This window comes from Rhinopithecus bieti, unplaced genomic scaffold (assembly GCF_001698545.2).
Source record: "Rhinopithecus bieti isolate Rb0 unplaced genomic scaffold, ASM169854v2 scaffold_26426, whole genome shotgun sequence".
NCBI lineage: Eukaryota > Metazoa > Chordata > Mammalia > Primates > Cercopithecidae > Rhinopithecus > Rhinopithecus bieti.
This window is the reverse complement of record NW_016811945.1, coordinates 943,899-967,960: the sequence shown is the minus strand read 5'-3', so window position 1 is coordinate 967,960 and position 24,062 is coordinate 943,899. Positions and strand designations below refer to the sequence as shown.

General features: G+C 44.6%; 1 protein-coding gene across 6 annotated transcripts in view; it reads right to left on the bottom strand.

Moving 5' to 3' along the window:
* The window catches only part of EXD1 (exonuclease 3'-5' domain containing 1), a 46,904-nt gene that overhangs the window by 9,480 nt on the left and 13,362 nt on the right, over positions 1-24,062 (bottom strand). For 5 of the 6 annotated variants that reach the window (XM_017895444.1, XM_017895445.1, XM_017895446.1 and 2 more), the window contains 7 exons: positions 23,703-23,771; positions 20,660-20,717; positions 20,231-20,358; positions 17,385-17,443; positions 11,653-11,739; positions 3,883-3,987; positions 3,725-3,805 (listed from right to left, as the gene is read on the bottom strand). In XM_017895444.1, the coding sequence (XP_017750933.1) occupies positions 3,725-3,805; positions 3,883-3,987; positions 11,653-11,739; positions 17,385-17,443; positions 20,231-20,358; positions 20,660-20,717; positions 23,703-23,771 (587 nt within the window). The remainder of the gene's footprint in view (positions 1-3,724; positions 3,806-3,882; positions 3,988-11,652; positions 11,740-17,384; positions 17,444-20,230; positions 20,359-20,659; positions 20,718-23,702; positions 23,772-24,062) is intronic. The other variant, XM_017895449.1, reaches the window with a different exon arrangement.

The window sequence follows — 24,062 nt, the reverse complement described above, 5'->3', positions numbered from 1 at the left end:
TTTTTTTTTGAGGTGGAGTCTTGCTCTGTCACCCAGGCTGGAGTGCAGTGGTGTGATCTCAGCTCACTGCAACCCCCACCTTCCAGGTTTAAGCGATTTTCCTGCCTCAGCCTCCCAAGTAGCTGGGACTACAGGTGCAAGCTATGACGCCTGGCTAATTTTCAACTTTTTTTTTTAGAGACAGGGTCTTGCTATGTTGTCCAGGCTGGAGTGCAGTGGCTATTCACAGGCAGGATTCCACTACTGATGAGCACAGGGGTTCTGACCTGTTCCATGTCTGACCTGGGCTCGTTCACCCTTACTTAGGCAACCTGGTGGTTTTCCCTGCTCCTGGGAGGTCACCACATTGATGCCAATCTTAGTACAGGCATCCAATCAGCACAGCGCCCTACAGTACAAAACTCCTTAGCTCAAGCAATCCTCCCACCTCAGCCTCCATAGTAACCATGACTACAGGTACAAGCCATCACACCCAGCAACCCAACTTTACTGTGTTCTTATCTACTTTCTTTTTTCTTTTCCTGAGACGGGTCTTCCTCTGTCGCCCAGAGCCGGAATGCAATGGTGCGATCTCAGCTCACTGCAACCTCCACCTCCTGGATTCAAGCAATTATCCTGCCTCAGCCTCCTGAGTAGCTGTGATTACAGGTGTACGCCACCATGCCTGGATAATTTTTGTATTTTTACCAGGGTTTCACCATGTTGGCCAGGATAGTCTCGATCTCTTGACCTTGTGATCCGCCCACCTTGGGTTCCCAAAGTCTTGGGATTACAGGCATGAACTACTGTGCCAGGCCTTTTTTTTTTTTTTCTTTTTTGATATAGGGTCTTGCTCTATCTCCCAGGATGGAGTACGATGCCACAATTATGGCTCATTGCAGCCTCAATCTTCCAGGTTCAAGGGATCCTCCCACCTCAGCCTCCAAGTAGCTAGGACTACAGGCACATCCCACTATGCCTGGCTAGTATTCTTAAAATTTTTTGTAGAGACAGGGTCTCGCTACATTGTTCAGGCTGATCTCAAATTCCTGGGCTCAAGCAATCCTCCTGTCTCCGCCTCCCAAAGTCTTGGGATTACAGGCGTGAGCCACTGCACCTAATGTTTTATTTTTTTCTCCTTGTTGTATAATACCTGCCTGCCTTATGGTTGTTTATTAGTCTTTGTTACCCTTTAGGGAATGAAGAAAGGAAGATAAAATTCAAGAATTATTTTTAGTGGGCTGAGAATGCATTCCTATAGTCCCAGCGAGTTGGGAGCTGAACCAGGAGGATCTCTTGAGCTCAGGAGTTTGGGGCCAGCATGGGCAACATAGTGAGACTCTGTTTCTGGGGGGAAAACAAATGGGCCTGGCATGTTGGCTCACACCTGTAATTCCAGCACTTTGGGAAGCCAAGGCTAGAGGACTGTTTGAGGTCGGGAGTTCAAGACCAGCCTGGACAACATAGAGAGATCCCATACATTAAAACCAAATCAAAAATCAGCCAGGCATGGTGGTGTGTGCCTGTAGTCCCAGCTACTTGGGAGGCTGAAGTAGGAGGACAGCTTGAGCCCAGGACTTTGAGGCCACACTAGCAGAGAGCTATGATCATGCCACTGCACTCCAGCCTGGGCAACAGAGCCAGACCTTGTCTCAAAAAAAAAAAAAAAAAAAAAATTACTTTTATTATCTACTGGTAACCAGGAAAATTTTATAAGAAAACCTAATAAAATAAATAATTAAAAGTATTTATCTATGTGTGGTAGGCTGGCCAACGGCCCCCAAAGATAACTACTTCACAAGCAGTGGAACCTGTGAATGTTATCTTACATGCAAACGGGACTTTGCAGCTGGGATTAAGTTAAGGATTTTGAAATGAGATTATCCTGAATTACCCAGGTAGTCCCTAAATGGAATGACAAGTGATTTTTTTTTTTTTTTGTGGCACAGAGTCTTGCTCTGTCACCCAGGCTGGAGTGCAGTGGTGCGATCTCGGCTCACTGCAAGCTCTGCTTCCTGGGTTCACACCATTCTCCTGCCTCAGCCTTCCGAGTAGCTGGAACTACAGGCGCCCGCCACCACCACGACTGGCTAACTTTTTGTATTTTTAGTAGAGATGAGGTTTCACCGTGTTAGCCAGGATGGTCTCGATCTCCTGAACTCATGATCCACCCGCCTTGGCCTCCCAAAGTGCTGGGACTACAGGCGTGAGCCACTGTGCCCGGCCTGACAAGTGATTTTTTTTAAGAGTGAGGCAGAAGGAGATTTTACTACAGTCAGAGGAGAAGGTGATGTGATGATGGAAGCAGGGATTACAGTGATGCACTTCAAAAATGGAGGAAGGGGCTACAAGCCAAGGAATACAAGTGGCCACTAGAAGCTGAAAAAGGCAAGAAAACTCACTCTCTTCAGAAGAGCCTCTAGAATAAACCAGCCCTGCAAGACACCTTGACTTTAGCCTAGTGAAAATGATTCAAGATTTCTGACCCCTAAAACAATAAAATAATAAATTTGCATTGTTTTGAGCCACTAAATTTGTGGTGATTTGTCACAGCAGCAATAAGAAACTAATACACTGTTATAGAAAAACAAATTAGTGAAAATTCTGCTTCTTGGACTATGTAATTCTGAAAAGAAAAACATGAACAGATATGCCAAGGTCTTCATTAGACAATATGTATAAGATCTAATCAAGAAGCCTAATGTCCTCAAGGAAACAAACAGCAATTACATTAGATTTTGGAGTAAGCATAAAAGCAATCCCTACTAAGTGAAACATCCTGAAAGAAGGCACAAAGGAACAGGTAAGTGAGAAATGGCAGCAAATTCATTATGAGTAGATACATAAACAGAAAAAGTGAACCAAATATAGTAACATAAAATTGAACTTTTAGAGATTGCTGCTCAAAAATAATTGGCCAACTCATTAGTTCAATTTCTCTCCAAAGGCTCTAAGCTTGTATAATCAAGATTTCCCTTTCCTGTCATTAACCTAAAAGACTAGAAGAACCTGAAGAAAACATAATTAAAACTAGTGGTTTTACTGCTCTTGCAGTCAAACCAGAAACCCAGATCAGCTCTAAGAGCTAGTAGAGGTTCATGCCTTTACTTGGGTGGCTAAGGCAGGAGGATGGCTTGAGAGCAAGAGTTTGAGACTAGCCTGGGCAACACAGTAAGACTCCACTTCTAAATAATAATAATAACAATAACAACAACAATAATGGCTAGTAGAATCTAGGGATTTATTTCTCTAAGGTCCCCTAGATGACAGACAAATTATATCACTTCAGGCTATTTGGGGCCCACATAGATTTGGGGGGAGGCATACGTAGGATGACCTGTACCCCTGAGCTAGATGTCAGCTTGCCTTGTTACATATGTGGTAAAGGCAGATATGTGATTGTTCATCTCACACTATGTCTCCCATGTCAGGCTTCTGAATGATCCCTAAATTGCTCAAGTTTCTGAATGCTATGGAGTATGAATCTTGCTTTTTATTTGACAAATTCTGGAGCAAAATGAGGAAAACATCTTTATAAATAATTTTAAGCAACTTTTCTGCAGTGCTTTTATAGTACACCAAATGTTCTCACATATTGTACAAACATTTTACATGAAAAGTGAGCAGAAATGGAGCACGAAAAAAAAAATTTAAAAAGACTTTCACTCATCAGATGACCAAATGAGCCTTTTTATCTACAGGAGCTGCATATAATGGTTTGAATCCAGTGCTTCCCTTCATGTACCTGTGTGTCAAAGACATTATTCAGCAAAATTCCATACTGATGAGAGAGGCAATCAGAAAGCCAACGACAATCATGGATAACCTAAAAAATCAGAAGGGAACAGTCATTAGAACCTGGCTGCTAATCTTAATAGCACAGGAATCGGTTTATATACTTACCTTCAAAATTCTCTTGTCTTCTAATATCATCTGAAGTCCATTGTTGAAAGCTCGACTTCCCAGAAGGAAAATGTCAAATAAGTAAACTCGGCAATTTGTGGCCACCTACAATAGACCATCCAGACACACATATCATAGGATAAGACAGAACTGAGGAAGCGAAATTTGAGGATGAAGAGTAAAAGTCGTGTGATAAAATATCTAACATCTTCACTTTATTTATTTATTTATTTAGAGACAAAGTTTTGCTCTGTTGCCCGGGCTGGAGTGCATCGGCATACTCACGGCTCACTGCAACCTCCACCTCCTGGATTCAAGCAATTCTCCTGCCTCGGCCTCCCAAGTAGCTGGGCATGCGGCACCAAATCCAGATAATTTTGTTTTGTTTTTTGGTTTTTTTTTTTGAGACAGAGTCTTGCTCTGTCACCTGGGCTGGTGTGCAGTGGTGTGATCTCAGCTCACTGCAGCCTCTGCTTCCTGGGTTCAAGCAATTCTCCTGTCTCAGCCTCCCAAGTAGCTGGGATTACAGGTGCATGCCACCACGCCCAGCTAATTTTTGTTATTTTTAGTAGAGAAGGGGTTTCACCATGTTGGCCAGGATGGTCTCGATCTCTTGACCTCATGATCCACCCGCCTTGGCCTTCCAAAGTGCTGGGATTACATGCATGAGCCTCTGCGTCCAGTGAGAAGGGGTTTCACCATATTGGCCAGGCTAGTCTCGAACTCCTGACCTCAGGTGATCCACCCACCTCAACCTCCCAAAGTGCTGGGATTATAGGCGTGAGCCCCTGCACCTGGCCAATTTTTGTATTTTTTGTAGAGATGGGGTTTCACCATGTTGGCCAGGCTGGTCTCAAACTCCTGACCTTAAATGGTCCACCCGCATCAGACTCCCAAAACTTTATTTATTTTGAGACAGGACCTTGCTCTGTCACCCAGGCTGGATGACAGTGGTGTGATCTTGGCTCACTGCAACCTCCACCATCCAGGCTCTTGTGATTCTCCCACTTCAGCCTCCCAAGTACCTGGATTACAGGCATCCACCACCACACTCGGCTAATTTTTGTATTTTTTGTAGAGACTGGGCTTTGCCATGTTGCCCAGGCTGGTTTCAAACTCCTAGGCTAAAGCAATCTGCCTGCCTTGGCCTCCCAAAATGTTGGGATTACAGGCGTGAGCCACCATACCCCACCACATCTTCACTTTTAAATGATAGGTACTTGATTCTTAGAGAAAACAGGTATAATTTGTTCTTAAGTAAAAAAAGTAAGACACAATCACTGTGATTTTCTTTTTTCTTTTTGTATTTTTTTTGAGACGGAGTCTCACTCTGTTGCCCAGGATGGAGTGCAGTGACGCGATCTCAGCTCACTGCAACCTCCACTGCCCAGGTTCACGCTATTCTCTTGCCTCAGCCTCCCAAGTAGCTGGGACTACAGGCACCTGCCACCATGCCAGGCTAATTTTTTTTTTTTTTTGTATTTTTAGTAGAGACGAAGTTTCACCGTGTTAGCCAGGATGGTCTCGATCTCCTGACCTCATGATCCGCCCGTCTCAGCCTCCCAAAGTGCTGGGATTACAGGCGTGAGCCACCAAGCCTGGCCAATGATAGGTACTTGATTCTTGGAGAAAACAGGTATAATTTGCTCTTAAGTAAAAAAAGTAAGACACAATCACTGTGATTTTCAAAAGGAAAGAAAAGGACAAGCTGGTCAAAGAGACTTTCCCTTTTATTTTTTATTTTTTTTGAGACAGAGTTTCGCTCTTGTTGCCCAGGCTGGAGTGCAAGGGCGTGATCTTGGCTCACTGCAACCTCCGCCTCCTGGGTTCAAGCGATTCTCCTGCCTCCTGAGTAGCTGGGATTATAGGGACCTGCCACCACATCTGGCTAATTTTTTGTATATTTTAGTAGAGACAGGATTTCACTATGTTGGCCAGTGTTGGCCAGGCTGGTCTTGAACTCCTGACCTCAGGTGATCCACCCACCTCGGCTTCCCAAAGTGCTGGGATTACAGGCGTGAGACACCGTGCCTGCCTTNTGCTCTTAAGTAAAAAAAGTAAGACACAATCACTGTGATTTTCAAAAGGAAAGAAAAGGACAAGCTGGTCAAAGAGACTTTCCCTTTTATTTTTTATTTTTTTTGAGACAGAGTTTCGCTCTTGTTGCCCAGGCTGGAGTGCAAGGGCGTGATCTTGGCTCACTGCAACCTCCGCCTCCTGGGTTCAAGCGATTCTCCTGCCTCCTGAGTAGCTGGGATTATAGGGACCTGCCACCACATCTGGCTAATTTTTTGTATATTTTAGTAGAGACAGGATTTCACTATGTTGGCCAGTGTTGGCCAGGCTGGTCTTGAACTCCTGACCTCAGGTGATCCACCCACCTCGGCTTCCCAAAGTGCTGGGATTACAGGCGTGAGACACCGTGCCTGCCTTTTTTTTTTTTTTTTTTTTTTGAGACGGGGTCTTGCTGTCACCCAGGCTAGAGTGGAGTGCAGCGGTGCAATCATGGCTCACTGCAGCCTCCGTCTCCCACGCTCAGGTGATTCTCTGGCCTCAGTCTCCCAAGTAGTTGGAACCACAGGCGCATGTCACTATGCTCGGCTAATTATATTTAATTTATTTATTTATTTTTTTTTATTTTTTGAGACAGACTCTTGCTCTGTCACCCAGGCTGGAGTGCAGTGGCGCAATCTGGGCTCATTGCAACCTCCGCCTCCCAGGTTCAAGTGATTCTCCTGCCCTAGCCTCCCGAGTTACTGGGATTCCAGGCACCCACCACCATGCCCAGCTCATTTTTGTATTGTTAGTAGAGACGGGGTTTCACCATGTTGGCCAGGCTGATGGCGAACTACTGACCTCAGGTGATGCGCCTGCCTCGGCCTCCGAAAGTGTTGGGATTACAGGCCTGAGCCACCATGGCCGAGACTTTCACTTGTTACAGTTTCAACTTTAATATTTGACCAGTCTCGGCCAGGCGTGGTGGCTCATGCCTGTAATCCCAGCACTTCGGGAGGCCGAGGCGGGTGGATAACCTGAGGTCAAGAGTTCTAGACCAGCCTGGCCAACATGGTGAAACCTCACCTCTACTAAAAACACACACACACACGCACACATACATGCATACACTCACAAAATTAGCCAGGTGTGGTGGCAAGCGCCTGTAATCCCAGCTACTCGGTGGGGCGAGGCAGGAGAATCGCTTGAACCCAGGAGGCGGAGGTTGTAATGAGCCGAGATCGCGCCATCGCATTCCAGCCTGGGGGACAAGAGCGAGACTTTGTCTCAAAATAAATAAATAAAAATAAATAAATAAATAAATAAATAAATTTTACCAGTCTTATCTATGGCATTCTAATTATGAACTAAATATTTGGTCTTCCTTCTGGTTTCCTAAAATATAGCTCCTAAAACCCTTGGAATCTTGAAAGTGAGTGATGAGTGTTTTTTGTGCATTAATGGGATGGCTGGTGGCTGGGGGCTCCTAGATGCTCCTAGAGTTTCAGGATGGGTACTGGTCATAGGAAAGACAAACACACGATTAGAGGGCTGAGACTTTCATTCCACTACCCAACTTCAAGGGAGGAGAAAGGGGCTGATGGTTAAGTTGATCACAAATGGCCAATGACTTAATCAATTACGCCTATATAATGAAGCCTCCATTAAAAACCCCAAAGGGAGGCTGGGCAAGGTGGTTCACGCCTGTAATCATAAGCACTTTGGGAGGCCAAGGTAGTTGGATCTCTTGAACCCAGGAGTTCAAGACCACCTAGAAAACTTACAGAGACCCCATCTGTACAAAAAATTTAAAAATCGGCTGGGCGCAGTGGCTCAAGCCTGTAATCCCAGCACTTTGGGAGGCCGAGACGGGCAGATCACGAGGTCAGGAGATCGAGACCATCCTGGCTAACATGGTGAAACCCTGTCTCTACTAAAAAAAATACAAAAAACTAGCCAGGTGAGGTGGCGGGCGCCTGTAGTCCCAGCTACTCGGGAGGCTGAGGCAGGAGAATGGCGTGAACCCGGGAGGCGGAGCTTGCAGTGAGCTGAGATCCGGCCACTGCACTCCAGCCTGGGCGACAGAGCGAGACTCCATCTCAAAAAAAAAAAAAAAAATTAAAAAATCAGCTGAGCATGGTGGTGCACCTGTGATCCCAGCTACTCGGGAGGCTGAGCTGGGAGGATCACGTGAGCCTAGGAGCTCCAGGTTGCAGTAAGCCGTGTTTGTACCACTGCACTCTTGCCTAGGTGATAGAGATAGACTCTCTTTTTCTTTTTTAATTAAAACAAAATTTCTTTTTTTGAGATGGAGTTTCGCTCTTGTTGCCCAGGCTGGAGTGCAATGGCAGAATCTCAGCTCACCGCAACCTCCGCCTCCCTGGTTCAAGCAATTCTCCTGCCTCAGCCTCCTGAGTAGCTGTGATTACAGGTGCCTGCCACCACGCCCAGGTAATTTGTTGTATTTTTAGTAGAGACTAGGTTTGGTGATCCACTCGCCTAGGTCTCCCAAACTACTGGGATTACAGGCGTGAGCCACCACACCTGGCCTTTTTTTTGGAGATGGAGTCTCAATCTGTTGCCCAGGCTGAAGTGCAATGGCGCGATCTCAGCTCACTGCAAGCTCCGCCTCCTGGGAGCGATTCTCCTGCCTCAGTCTCCCAAGTAGCTGGGATTACAGGCGCGCGCCACCACACCCAGCTAATTTTGTATTTTTAGTAGAGACGGGATTTCACCACGTTGGCCAGGCTGGTCATGAACTCCTGACCTCAGGTGATCCACCTGCCTTGGCCTCCCTGGGATTACATGTGTGAGCCACCACGCCCAGCCAAAATTTTTTTTAATATGGCAATGGGGTCTCACTATGTTACCAAGGCTGTTCTTGAATTCTTCGACACAAGTGATCCACCTGTCTCAGCCTCCCAAAGTGCTGGGATTACAGGTGTGTACCACCATGTCTGGCCCCTTTTCTTTTCTTTTATTAATTTTTAAGAATCTGTCAAAAAAAAAAAAAAAAAGGCCTAAATTCACAGAGCCTCTGGATAGCTGAGCAGGGGCAGGTTCCTGGGCACACCCCTTCCCCCATACCTTGCCACGGTGAATAGCCATGGTGCCTGGCCTAGTCAACTCTTTAAAAAAAAAAAAAAGTAGTGCCTCTGGGCCGGGCGCGGTAGCTCATGCCTGTAATCCCAGAACTTTGGGAGGCCAAGGCAGGCGGATCACGAGGTCAGGAGTTTGAGACCAGCCTGGCCAACGTGGTGAAACCCCCTCTACTAAAATACAAAAATTAACCAGGCGTGGTGGCAGGCGCCTGCAGTCCCAGCTACTCAGGAGGCTGAGGCAGGTGAATTGCTTGAACCAGGGAGGCGGAGGTTGCAGTGAACTGAGATTGTGCCACTGCACTCTAGCCTGGGTGACAGAGCAAAACTCCATCTCAAAAACAAGTAGTGCCTCTGGCCGGGTGTGATGGCTCATGCTTGTAATCCCAGCACTTTGGGAAGCCGATGCGGGCAGATCACCTGAGTTCGGGAGTTTGAGATCAGCCTGACCAACATGGAGAAAACCCATCTCTACTAAAAATACATTAGCCGGGCGTGGTGGTACATGCCTGCAATCTCAGCTACTCGGGAGGCTGAGGCAGGAGAATTGCTTGAACCTGGGAGGCAGAGGTTGTGATGAGCCTAGATCGCGTCCCTGCACTCCAGCCTGGGCAACAAAAACAAAATTCCATCTCAAAAAAAAAAAAAAAAAAAAGTAGTGCCTCCGAAATGGAGTGGAGATTTTTTTCTCTCATAAATTTTATTTTTATTTTTTGCTTTTAATACAACTGCACACGATGCTTTTATTTAAAAAATTAAACACACAAGCCCAGGGATCTGGTTGGGGAAAACGTGTCCATTAATTTGCTGCCAGTTGCAGAAAGGACAGCTGTAGGCCAGGCACAGCGGCTCGCACCTGTAATCCCAGCAATTTGCGAGGTCGAGGTGGGCAGATCACCTTAGGCCAGGAATTTGAGACCAGCCTGGCCAACATGGTGAAACCTCATCTCTACTAAAAAGACAAAAATTAGCCAGGCATGATGGCTCATGCCTGTAATCCCAGCTACTCAGGAGGCTGAGGCACTAGAATCGCTTGAACCTGGGAGGCGGAGGTTGCAGTGAGTCAAGATTGTGTCACTGCATTCCAGCCCATGCAACAGAGCAAGACCCTGTCTCAAAAAAAAAAAAAAAAAAAAAAAAAAAAAAAAAAAAACAAAGAAAGAAAAGAAAAGAAAAGAAAAAAAAGAAAAAGAGAAAGAAAAAGGACACCTATAGCCAACTGCATGTTCCTCTGATACCCAGAAAACCAAAGGGGACAATTTAGGAAATAACCTAGAACTGCCCAGACCTGTGTTACCAGGAAGACTACTCTCTTTTGTTTTGGTAGATGGACGTTTTGGGTTGTTTTAAGTAATTTGTAATGTGCTGCTAATTCAAACCTCGTCATCTAAAAGCTAAGCTTGGCTAGCTGCAGTGGCTCATGCCTGTAACCCCAGCACTTTGCAGTAAGGCTGACTCAGAAGGATCGCTTGAGACCAGGAGTTTGAGACCAGCCTGGACAACATAGGAAGACCTCATCTGTGGGAAAAAAAAAAAAAAGTCAAGGAAGAAGGACGCAAAGGCTATCCATCCTCTAGCTATTCTTCAAGGCTAACTATGAACTTTTAAAAAATATTGGCCAGGGTGGTGGCTCATGCGTGTAATCCTAGCACTTTGGGAGGCCAAGGTGGGCAGATCACTTGAGATTAGGAGTTTGTGACCAGCCTGGCCAACATGGTGAAACCCCGTCTCTATTAAAAACACAAAAATTAGCCAGGTGTGGTGGCACATCCCTATAGTCCCAGCTACCCAGGAGGCTGAGGCAGGAGAATCGCTTGAACCCAGGAGGCGGAGGTTGCAGTGAGCCGAGATTGCACCCCAGCCTGAATGACAGAGCAAGACTGTCTCAAAATAATAATAATACTAATAATAACAATAATAAATAATAATAATAGTAATGATAATAGAGACTCTCATTTGATATCTCCCAGGTCCAGGGAAACTAAAATGATGTGGTGAGAAACCTGCTCTGGAAAGCTACCACCTCAGAATGAAAAGAGACAACACTCTTCATAGAACTAAGGTGATAGAACAGAACTGGAAAGGACCTCCAGCAGAGCCTGAGAGACAGCACTGATGGTTTAACAGTGAACCTATTCTTGCCACTGAGCTTAAAAAAAAAAAAAGTGAATCTTATAGATTCTCCTTATAGGAGACAGAAGCTCTTTCCTTTTGAAAAGAATAAATTGAGTACCAGGAGAAGGAAGAACATTCCAACAAGTTATGCAACAATGACACTAGGGTGACAGAAAGAAGACAATTAATAAATCTACCAGTAAGCCAGGTGCAGTGGCCTATCCCTGTAATCCCAGTGACTAGGGGGTCTCAGGCAAGAGGATTACATGAGGCCAGGAGTTTGAGATCAGCCTGGGCAACACAGCAAGACCCCAACTCAAAAAAACAAAGCTGGGTGTGGTGACATTCATCTGTAGTCCCAGCTACTCAGGAGGCTAAAGTGACAGGATAGACAGCATGAGCCCAGGAGTTCAATGCTGCAGTGAGCTCTGATCTGCACTGTGGCCTGGGTGACAGAGTGAGACCCCATCTCTAAAATACAGTTTTCAAAAAGAAAGAAAGAAAAAATCTACCAGTGGCTCTATAATTACTCCAAAATAAAAAGTTTTCAAAAATCTTTGACCTGCAGCCAGCACAGTTTGCCATGGCGACACACATTCGCTCCTTCTGCTGCCACACTCAGGACATTCTGCTTCTTGATATGGAGTATCTGGTAAGAAAAAGAAGGAAAGGAAAAAGTTTCAGGGAATAAATGTTGGCATGATAACATCATGATTGGCACAAGTACAATGGTCAGCAGTAAACAAAGTGCATCATCTTTGTTAAACTCACAAAATTTGATTAATCCAAAACAGTGTGTTTTACATACACACATAAATCAGCACTGAATACTTCTGATTCTTTTTTTTTTTGTTTTAGCAAAAGTGTTCCACAGCTGGAAAATAAATCACTCAGACCCCAAATGACAGTAAGAGTTGAAAACTCAGACACTTTTTGTTACCACTGATGCTACAGAGAAAGACTCATAATCTGTTTTTATTTTTTAAATTGAGACAGAGTTTCACTCTTGTTGCCCAGGCTGGAGTGCAATGGCGTGATCTCGGCTCACTGCAACCTCCACCTCTCGGGCAAGTGATTCTCTTCCCTCAACCTCCCAAGTAGCTGGGATTACAGGCATGCACCAACACACCCAGCTAATTTTGTATTTTTAGGAGTGACAGAGTGTCACTGTGTTGGTCAGGCTGGTCTCAAATTTCTGACCTCAAGTGATCCACCCGCCCTGGCCTCCCAAAGTGCTGGGATTACAGGTGTGAGCCACCAAGCCTGGACCAAAATTATAATCTTTAAGACAAGATTCCTCATGCAAACTATGGCATGCCCTAACACGGGGCAATTTACCATATCTGAAAGAAATATATGTGGTGGCTAAGTCTCGGAGTATCCACTGCTCAGAAAGAGGGAAACAAGGACTCTTCAGGTCCCTTAAAGCCTCGGATTCACTGAATTACTCAAAACTGAAACAGTGGCCAGGCACAATGGCTCATGCCTGTAATACAAACACTTTGGGAGGCTGAGGCAGGAGGATCACTTGAGCCCAAGGGTTTCAGATCGGCTTGGGCAAAACAGCGTCTCTACAAAAAATACAAAAATTATCCAGGCATGATGGTGCACACCTGTAGTGTAGCCCCAGCTACTCGGGAGGCTGAAGTGGGAGGATCACTTGAGCCTGGGAGGCTGAGGCTGCAGTGAGCCATGATGATGCACTTCAGCCTGTGTAAAAAAAAACAAACACAAAAAACCAAAACAGTGGTACCCCAGGTACACACTCTTGTCCTTTGATTATCTATAATCTTATCCTATTTCATTATATAATTCTATAATCCTTAATCCATCATTCATAAAAACTTTTACGTGATACAAGATTCTCCCCCTTTTATAGGTAAATTATTCAATAATAGAAAGGCATAGTAGTTTACACTAGCAACATATCTCCCTTTAGAGAGCATAAAGTGTTCTAAATTCTGAGTATCTCTCATCAATGATGAGAAAATGGCACTGAATTTCAGCTTCATCCCCAATCAACAAAAGATGGCTGCAGAACTAGCAACAAAAGCTGCATTCTCTATTAATGAGAATTCCTAATTACCTCTTCAAACTTCCAGAGCAAAAGCTTTATTTTGGTTTTTGTTTTGTTTTGTTTTGTTTTGTTTGAGACAGTCTCATGCTGTCCTCCAGGCTGGAGTGCAGATCATAGCTCATTGCGGCATGAACTCCTGAGCTCAAGTTATCCTCCCACTTTAGCTTCCTGCAGCCTCAACCCCCCAGGCTCAGCTGATCCTCTCATCTCAGCCTCGCAGGTAGCTGGAACTACAGACCTGTGCCACCATGCCCAGCTAGTTTTCTGTATTTTTTGTAGAGGTGGGTTTTGCCTTGTTGCCCAGGCTGGTCTCTAACTCCTGGGCTCAAGTGATCTGCCTGCCTCGGCCTCCAAAAGTGCTGGTATTACAAGAGTGAGCCACCACGCCTGGCCACAATTCTTACCCTCATTTTTTTCTTATTGTTGTCATGGACCCTTTAAATAATCTGTTGATACATAAATAATTCTTACAACTCAATGACAAAAATAATTATTACAACTCAATTAAAAAATAGGAAAAGGTTCGGGCACGGTGGCTCATGCCTGTAATCCCAGCACTGAGGGAGGCTGAGAAGGACAGATTGCTTGAGCCCAGGAGTTTGAGACCAGCCTGGGCAACATAGTGAGAAACTGTCTCTACACAAAATATAAAAATTAAGGCTGGGTGCAGTGGCTCAGGCCTGTTATCCCAGTACTTTGGGAGGCTGAGGAAGACAGACTGCTTGAGTCCAGGAGTTCAAGACCAGCTTGGGGAACATAGCAAGACCTCATCTTTTTAAAAAAAAAAAAACAGAGCTGGGCATGGTGGTACATGCCTACAGTCCGAGTTACTCAGGAGGCTGAGGTGGGAGGATTGCTTGAGATCCTACGAGGTGGAGATTGCAGTGAGCCAAGATCGTGCCACTGTACTCCAGCCTAGGCTACCAAGCGAGACTTTGTCTCCAAAAAAAAGGCAAATGATCTAAATAGACGTTTCTCCAAAGAAGTTATACAAATGGCTAGTAAGCTCATGGAAATGTTCAATGTCATTAGCCATCACAGAAATGCAAATCAAAACCACAATAAGATACCACTTCATACCCACTAGGATGGCTATACTCAAAATTACAGATAAGTGTTGGGAAGGATGTAAAGAAATTGGAACCCTCACAGACTGCTGGTAGAAATGTAAAATGGTGCAACAGCTTTGGAAAAAAGTCTGGCCATTCCTCAAAAAAGTTAAACACAGAGTTATCATACGATCTAGCAATTTCACTCCTAGGTAACTATCCAAGAGAAATAAAATCATCCACACAAAAACTTGTCCATGAATGTTCATAGTAGCATTATTCACAATAACCAAAAAGAAGAAACAACCCAAATGTCCATCAAATGGTGAATGGATAAATAAAATGTAGTATATTCATAGAATAGAATATGATTTGGTGGCTGGCTGTGGTGTCTCATGCTTCTAATCCCAGCACTTTGGGAAGCCGGGGCAGGTGGATTGCTTGAGCCCAATAGTTTGAGACCAGCCTAGGCAACATAACGAGACCTTGTCTCTATAAAAAATATAAAAGATTTAGCCAGATGTTGTGGCACATGCCTGTAGTCCCAACTACTTGCGAGGCTAAGGTGGGAGGATTGCTTGAGCCCAGGAGGTCCAGGCTGCAGTGAACTGTGATCATGCCACTGTACTCCAACCTGGGTGACACAGCAAGACCCTGTCTCAAAAAAAAATTTGTTTTAATTTATAAGGAATATTATTTGGCAATAAAAAGAAGTGAAATACTCATATAAGCTACAATGTGGATGAACTTTGAAAGCATTATGCTAAATAAACAAAGCCTGTCAAAAAAACTACATATTTTATTATTTTATTTATTTATTTACTTATTTTTATTTATTTATTTATTTTTGAGATAGAGTCTCACTCTGTTACCCAGGCTGGAGTGCAGTGGCATAATCTTGGCGCACTGTAACCTCCGCCTCCTGGATTCAAGCAATTCTCCTGCCTCAGCCTCCTGAGTAGCTGGGAATACAGGCATGCACCACCACACCCAGCTAATTTTTGTGTATTTAGTAGAGACAGAGTTTCACCATGTTGGTCAGGCTGGTCTCAAACTCTTGACCTCGTGATTCACCCATCTTGGCCTCCCAAAGTGCTGGGATTACAGGCGTGAGCCCCTGTGCCCGGCCTGTTTTGTTTGTTTGTTTGTTTGTGTTTTGAGACAGAGTCTCACTGTCTCCCAGGCTAGAGTACAGTGGCATGATCTCGGCTCACCATAACCTCCACCTCCTCCCTCTCAGACTCCCCAGTAGCTGGGATTACAAGTACCTGCCACCACACCCGGCTAATTTTTGTATTTTTAGTAGAGATGGGGTTTCACCATGTTGGCCAGGCTGTTTTAGTGGTTGCCAGGGGCTGAGGAGTGATTAGGAGTGATGGATAAGGGGTGTGAGGTTTCTTTCTGGTATATTGAAAATATGCTAAAATTTATTATGTTGCTTTATGTACAACTCTGTGAATATACTAAAAGCAAGTGAGTTGTACATTTTAACTAAATAAATTGTATGGCATGTGGATCATATCTCAATAATACTATTTTTTTTAATAAAAATCTTCAGTTCAGACTTAAAAAATAACCTGTTGATAGCTAACTCCCCTTTTAAAAATGCATCCATAGGCCGGGTGTGGTGGCTCAAGCCTGTAATCCCAGCACTTTGGGAGGCCGAGACGGGCGGATCACGAGGTCAGGAGATCGAGACCATCCTGGCTAACACAGTGAAACCCCGTCTCTACTAAAAAATACAAAAAACTAGCTGGGCGAGGTGGCGGGCGCCTGTAGTCCTAGCTACTCGGGAGGCTGAGGCAGGAGAATGGCATAAACTCGGGAGGCGGAGCTTGCAGTGAACTGAGATCCGGCCACTGCACTCTAGCCCAGGCGACAGAGCGAGACTCCGTCCTCCCAAAAAAAATGCATCCATGGGCCAGGCACAGTGGCTCATGCCTGTAATCCTAGCACTTTGGGAGGCTGAGACAGGCAGATCACCTGAGGTCAGGAGTTTGAGACCAGCCTGGCCAACATGGCAAAACCCCATCTCTACTACTAAAAATACAAAAATTAGCTGGGCGTGGTAGTGCATGCCTGTAATCCCAGCTACTTGGGAGGCTGAGCCAGGAGAATTGCTTGAACCCGGGAGGCGAAGGTTGAGGTGAGCCAAGATTGCCCCACTGAACTCCAGCCTGGGCCACAGGGCAAGACTCCATCTCAAAAAAAAAACATAAATAAAAAATTCTGACTCTTCTCTGAAACTGCCAATGGTTTTCCATCTCACTCAAGTCAAACTCAAAATCTTTACAATATCTAGAAAGCTCTGAGTGAACTGCCTCCTGCCCCCTTCCATCCCCTACCATTCTTCTTCACTGTGGTCCTATCACACTGACCCCCCTGCTGTTCATCCACACAAGCTAGGAATATTTCAGCCTCAGGGCCTTTGCACTTGCTAATTCTACTTTTAAGTTCTTCACTTTTTTTTTTGTTTTGAGACGGAGTCTCGCTCTGTCCCCCAGGCTGGAGTGCAGTGGCACGATCTCAGCTCACAGCAAACTCTGCCTTCCGGGTTCATGCCATTCTCCTGCCTTAGCCTCCTGAGTAGCTGGGACTACAGGCGCCCACCACCACGCCTGGATTTTTTTTGTATTTTTAGTAGAGACGGGATTTCACCGTGTTAGCCAGGATGGTCTCGATCTCCTGACCTCATGATCCGCCTGCCTCAGCCTCCCAAAGTGCTGGGATTACAGGTGTGATCCACAGTGTCCAGCCTTTAAGTTCACTTTGATATCTACATGGTTCCCTTACTTACTCAAGTCTTTGTTCTAATGTCACCTGCTTAGAGATGTTTTCTCTGTCTATCCCACATAAAATAGGACCTCCTTGTCACTCTAGTCCCCATAACATGTTTTATTTTTATTCCCAGCACTTACTGCCACCTAAAATATAAGCGCTTGTTTATTGTCTTGCATTAGAATATAAGCTCCTGGAGCGCTGGAACTTTGTCTTGATTATGGTTTTACTCCAGATCTCAGAACAGTGCCTGGCATATAGCAGCCACCAAATACTACGTTGAATTAATAGGAAAAAAAAATCAAAAATCTTATAATAAAGAAATTTAAGAGACACAGACATGATACCTATATACAGACAATACTAGTAATGATTGAGGACAATACTTACTGCAGCACCAAACTTCTGCTGGAATTGATTAATGACTGTGTATGTCACCTCCTCTTCCTCTACAGGACAAGGATCGCATTAGATATATTGCTCTTCCTCAGCAACAGAATAGCTTTCCCACTAATTTTGGCCATACTCATATATTCCTACCCTATTGCAACTTAAACGTCTAATGTTATTTCATTATCACCTGCATTAGCCCATCACACAGTGAACACTAATTAACATCTTGTTTGTCAAATCAGAATAAACAAAAGCCCCACCAATGATAATCTTACAAACCGAACTGTTTAGATGTCCTGTGATAATCCAGTAATGTTTCCCTCCTCATAGGTTTATATCTTGAATACTTCAAGGCATACACTTTTTTTTTTTTTTTTTAGAAAAAGTTTCACTCTTGTTGCCCAGGCTGGCGTACAATGGCACAATCTCGGCTCACTGCAACCTCTGCCTCCCGGTTTCAAGCAATTCTCCCACCTCAGCCTCCTGAGTAGCTGGGATTACAGGCGCCCACCACCAAGCCCAGCTAATTTTTGTATTTTTAGTAGAGACAGGGTTTTGCCATGTTAGCCAGGCTGGTCTCGAACTCCTGACCTCAGGCGATCCACCTGCCTCAACCTCCCAAAGTGCTGGGATTACAGGTGTGAGCCACTGCGCCCAGTCAAAATTTGTTAATATTTTATTTAAATTGAGATGGGGTTTCACCATGTTGCCCAGGCTGGTCTTGAGCTTCTGGGCTCAGGCGGTCTGCACAGTCCGCCCACCTCAGCCCCCTGAAGTGCTGGGATTATAGGCATGAGCCACCATGCCCAGCCTTATTTTTTTTTTTTTTTTTTAATAGAGATAGGGTTCCACTATGTTGCCCAGGCTGGTCTTGAACTCCTGGCTTCAAGCAATCCTCCCACTTTGGCCTCCCTAAGTGCTGGGATTACAGGCATGAGCCACTGTGCCTGGCCTTGTTTTGTTTTTAATGAAACAAACAAAAAACAAAAAACAAAACCCCAAAACTCTACAACGGCTTCTCCTCTCATTTCAGGGTAAAAGTTTAAGTCCCAGTTGGGCGCGCTGGCTCATGCCTGTAATCCAGCACTTGGGGAGNTCAGCCCCCTGAAGTGCTGGGATTATAGGCATGAGCCACCATGCCCAGCCTTATTTTTTTTTTTTTTTTTAATAGAGATAGGGTTCCACTATGTTGCCCAGGCTGGTCTTGAACTCCTGGCTTCAAGCAATCCTCCCACTTTGGCCTCCCTAAGTGCTGGGATTACAGGCATGAGCCACTGTGCCTGGCCTTGTTTTGTTTTAATGAAACAAACAAAAAACAAAAAACAAAACCCCAAAACTCTACAACGGCTTCTCCTCTCATTTCAGGGTAAAAGTTTAAGTCCCAGTTGGGCGCGCTGGCTCATGCCTGTAATCCAGCACTTGGGGAGGCTTAGGGGGGCAGATCACAAGGTCAGGAGCTTGAGATCAGCCTGGCTAACATGGTGAAACCCCATCTCTACTAAAAATACAAAAATTAGCCAGGCACAGTGGGCACGCCTGTAGTCCCAGCTACTCGGGAGGATGAGGCAGGAGAATCGCTTGTACCTGGCAGGTGGAGGTTGCAGTGAGCCGAGATCGTGCCACTGCACTCCAGTCTCGGTGACAGAGCAAGACTCCATCTCAAAAAAAAAAAAAGATTAGACAGGCATGGTGGCACATGCTTGTAATCCCAGCTACTGAGGAGGCTGAGGCAGGAGAATCACTTGAACATGGGAGGTGGAGATTGCAGTGAGCCAAGATCGCACCACTGCACTCCAGCGTGGAGGTCAGAGCGAGACTCTGTCTCCAGAAAAAAAAAGTGTAAGTCCCTACAAAGCTCTACGAACTCCGCTTTGACTCACCGGTCCCATCTCATCTACTGCTTCTCTCCCTGCTCCAGCTGCTCTGATCCCCTTGCTGTTCCTTCAAGATCCTGGCATGTTCCTATCTCAGTGTCTTTGTAATTTTTTTTTTTTCAGCCTAAAGCACATTTCCCCAAGACATCCCTAAAGCTTGATCCCTCACCTCCTTCAGGCCTTTACGCAAATGTTATCATTTCAGCAAGACTTGTCCTGGATACCCTAAAATTGCAAAACCACCCTCCCTACATACTACTTCTCTTCCATTATTTTCCTCCCTAGTATTTGGCACTATTATAGTATGTATTTTACTTATTTATCTTATTTAGCATGTGTTTGCTGCTCAATAAGGGAAGGGATACCATACTTCAGAATCCCCAATGAATGAGTGTACCCCAATAAATGAGTACACACACAGTATGCACTCAATTATTAAATAAACAAATGAATCACAATATTTTATCTTAATTCAGAACCTAGAAGCAATGGCTCAGCTGAGCATTCTGTAGAGAATCTTGATTCAGGGTTATACCAACTCTAAACAGTAAAGAGAGCCTAGTTGAATTTGACTGACTTGGTTAAAAAAAAAAAAAAGAGACAGAGAGAGAGAGACTAGAAAATTCAGAGCCTCAGCCGGGTGCGGTGGCTCACACCTGTAATCCCAGCACTTTAGGAGGCCAAGGCAGGTGGATCACCTGAGGTCGGGAGTTTGAGACCAACCTGACCAACATGGAGAGACCCTGTCTCTACTAAAAACACAAAATTAGCCAGGCGTGGTGGCGCATGCCTGTCATCCCAGCTACTTGGGAAGCAGAGGCAAGATAATCACTTGAACCCAGGAGGCAGAGGCTGCAGTGAGCCAAGATCACGCCATTGCACTGCAGCCTGGGCAACAAGAGTGAAACTCCGTCTCAAAAAAAAAAAGAAAGAAAGAAAGAAAAGAAAATTCAGAGTCCCTATACTCACCTGATGGGCTGTACTTGAGGTCATTCAGCAGAGAGGTAGTTGGTGCTTCAGGGGCAGGAGAAGCAGGCTCACATGCATTTAGGTCTTCAACCTTCATTTTCTCCATCCGGGTTCTTTCTGCATTTAGACTATCCTTACAAGAAACAACATTTGGGTGAATTTGTTCTTTGTCCTTGACGCCACACACAGATTTTGCCACACATTAACATTAAGGACAGTAGTCCTTCATTAACTAGAGGACCCATTTATCCACTGATTGCATTGACTTGAGGGCGCTATCTAACAATGGAAGAAAACACCTATATCTTTCTTCTCATTTCTATGTCCCTATGCCAAGGAATTAAGCAGCTGGTAAATTAGAGTTAAGGCTTTCTACCCTAATGTGCACATTTGGGAAACATCATAATTAAGAAAATTATTCCATCTTACCTAACAGAAGATGCTTTTTCTCTCACTGAGCCTTGTTCCACTTCATCTAGTAGTTCCACTGTAAAATAACCAAATGGCTTCCAACAGAGTTTTCAATCAGAAATCAATTAACTACTCCACTACCCACACACTCCCAGTTTAACCATGTACTGCAAACAATATTTGGAAATGAAATGTTAGTCCATAGAGGCTTTTACTGGCCAGCAATAAATACAACAGAAGAGATCATCTAAAGTACCAAAGACTCTCAATATTCTATCCCTACAAAGCTTCTTGGTTATCTAGAAGGATTAGAAACCTTTCTATATATCCCCTTCACCCTTTTTGTTCTAGGGAACCTTTGTGGTCAAATTAGTTCTAGAGATTTCTTTCTCACTCATCCCAATCTTAATGCACCTTCCCGCACATGGTGTGCTGTTTGAGGGTTTCCCCCCCTTTTTTTTTTGAGACGAGGTCTTGCACTGTCACCTGGGTTGGAGTGCAGGGGTGCGATCTCGGCTCACTGCAACCTCTGCCTCCTAGGTTCAAGCAATATTCCTGCCTCAGCCTCCCAAGTCCCATGCCTGGGACTATAGGCATGCACGCCACCATGCACAGCTAATTTTGTATTTTAGTAGAGAGGGGTTTCACCATGTTGGCCAGGATGGGTCTTGATCTCTTGACCTCGTGATCCGCTCACCTCAGCCTCCCAAAGTGCTGGGATTACAGGTGTGAGCCACCACACCTGGCCTCATTTAGGTACTTTTCAAGCAAAAAGCTTCTATGTTTCAAAAGTCTCTTTTTTCTGTACTATCTAGAAATACTGAATCTGGAGCAGCGAAAAGGTAAAATTGACTGAAAAATGCTGATTAGCCATTATTATCCTTCATCTTGACAATTTTTATCCAAGATACTTTTGGGGAAGACTCCTCCATGGTTGATTGGGTCATAGGACAAAGAAAGAAATGACTATCCTTAGAGCTTAAAAATTATGAACAAAGCCTATAATCCCAGCACTCTGGGAAGCTGAGGCAGGCAAATCACCTGAGGTCAGGAGTTCGAGACCAGCCTGGCCAACATAACGAAATCGTGTCTCTACTAAAAAAAATACAAAAATTGGGCTGGGTGCAGTGGCTCACGCCTGTAATCCCATCACTTTGGGAGGCCGAGGGGGGGCGAATCATTTGAGGTCAGGAGTTTGAGACCAACCTGGCCAACATGGTGAAACCCCGTTTCTACTAAAAATACAAAAAAAAAAAATAGCTGGGTCTGGTGGCGCACGCCTGTAATTCCAGCTCCTGGAGAGGATGAGGCAGGAGAATTGCTTGAAACCCCGGGGGCAAAGGTTGCAGTGAGACAAGTTCGCACCACTGCACTCCAGCCTGAGTGACAGACTGAGAATCCATCTCAAAAAAAGTATTAACGAAGGCCAAATCCTGGAGAAGAATTTAGGAGGCGATGAATTCCGTGCGTACAGATCATAAAGCTGGTTAGTCATCAGCCTCCTAAATTGGGGAGACGATAGCAGTGATTCCTTCACTTCTCTCTACAAACCCATTCACAGCCTAGCTTTGCTCCAATCCAGAGCTGTTTCACTACAAAGGCCGATAGTGAAAACACAATTAAGAACTCCAACTACCACCACTATCCCTGCCATTATAAAAGAGTATTCATGACAGAGTGTTCGTGACAGCATACGCAATGAGAAAGAAATAGTTAGGTAGCTGTCCAGACTTGTATTCCCTGAAGTGGCTCTGGATTGGCAGTCATTAATTTGGTGAGATTTTCATTTCCTCCTAAATTCTAGTTTTCTCACAAAGCAAAGCAATCTTTCAAGCAGTAGTAAACTCTCATTTACAAGAGTCCTTTCCTTTCTTTAGATCTGCCCCAAAGTGAGAGATGCACAGTCCTAAGAGGTCCCAGAGCGCTCATTCCTCCACTCCTTCTATCTAGCTCCTGATCTGTACTCCTTAAAGGGCAGAAGCACAAAGCTCCTGGGTCCTTGAAAGCAAGAAATGTTCTTGCTTTCTCTTATCCTACTTGACATGTATGAAGCACACTGATGAGCTTCTACAGCTACTCTTTCAGGCAAACAATTGTACTTACTCTTGCTAAATGGTTTGTGTTAACAGAAATAAAGAATAGGGCTGCTTCCTGCCATTCCAAAATCTGAAAAGCTCTGAAAACCAAAATTTTGTTGTAACTCTTGGTGGCAAAACTTGACCTGATATGCTATTTATAGTCTGATTTTTTTTTTTTTTTTTTTTTTTTTTTTTTTTTTTTTTTGAGACAGAGTCTTGCTCTGTCGCCCAAGGTGGAGTGCAGTGGCACCATCTTGGCTCACTGCAAGCTCCGCCTCCCGGGTTCACGCCATTCTCCTGCCTCAGCCTCCCGAGTAGCTGGGACTACAGGCGCCCGCCACCACACCCAGCTAATTTTTTATATTTTTAGTAGAGATGGGGTTTCACTATGTTAGCCAGGATGGTCTCGATCTCCTGACCTCATAATCCACCCACCTCGGCCTCCCAAAGTGCTGGGATTACAGGCGTGAGCCACCATGCCCGGCCTTATAGTCTGATTTTATTCCACTTAGTATGACTGTCCACCAATTTCTCTGGAGAAATGTGTTGATTATAGAGTACTGCCCAGACTTTCTGGAGGTGTTATATAATATAAACAGCATATACTCCATTACATTTTCCAAAAATCCAGAACAATTCTTGATTCTGAGACATTTGGCCCCAAGGTTGTGGATGAGGAATTGTGAACGGACTGTGAATTTTAAGTAGCTTGCTTATCAAGACTATCCCTTCCTGTTCACGTTCCTAACTGCCTGCTGGTCCGAGTCTATAGTAATAATCACCAGCAGACCTGACATTGTAAAACCAAAATGATTGTAATTCTATAAGACTCTTTTACTCATAGAGTACCCACAGAAGCAGTAAGAAGGATCAATTCTCAAATACCAACTTTAAGAATTCATAAATGCAACATTAAAGGCAAGACAATATCAAAATTGGAATGAAATCTCAGTACTAGCATTCAAGGAACATGGGGGTCTCACCATTCACAATCTCATGCCCAAAAAACAACTTCACTCCTGGGACACTTCGACCTGTCTCCACATTCTTCACTGTTACAGAAAACAATTCATTTGGTTAATAAAAAATAATATTTTCCTAAAACTCTAAGAAAATATGATGCCTTTCAAAATTTCCCAAGTCTGAGTTTTATTTAAAAAAAAAAATCACGAAAAAAAATCTTCCCCCAAGGAATGAAGAGTCAATAATAAATGACAAAGCTGCAGCCTTTAAACAAGTAGTATAAAAAAAACAAGGGAGGCCGGGCGCGGTGGCTCAAGCCTGTAATCCCAGCACTTTGGGAGGCCGAGACGGGCGGATCACGAGGTCAGGAGATCGAGACC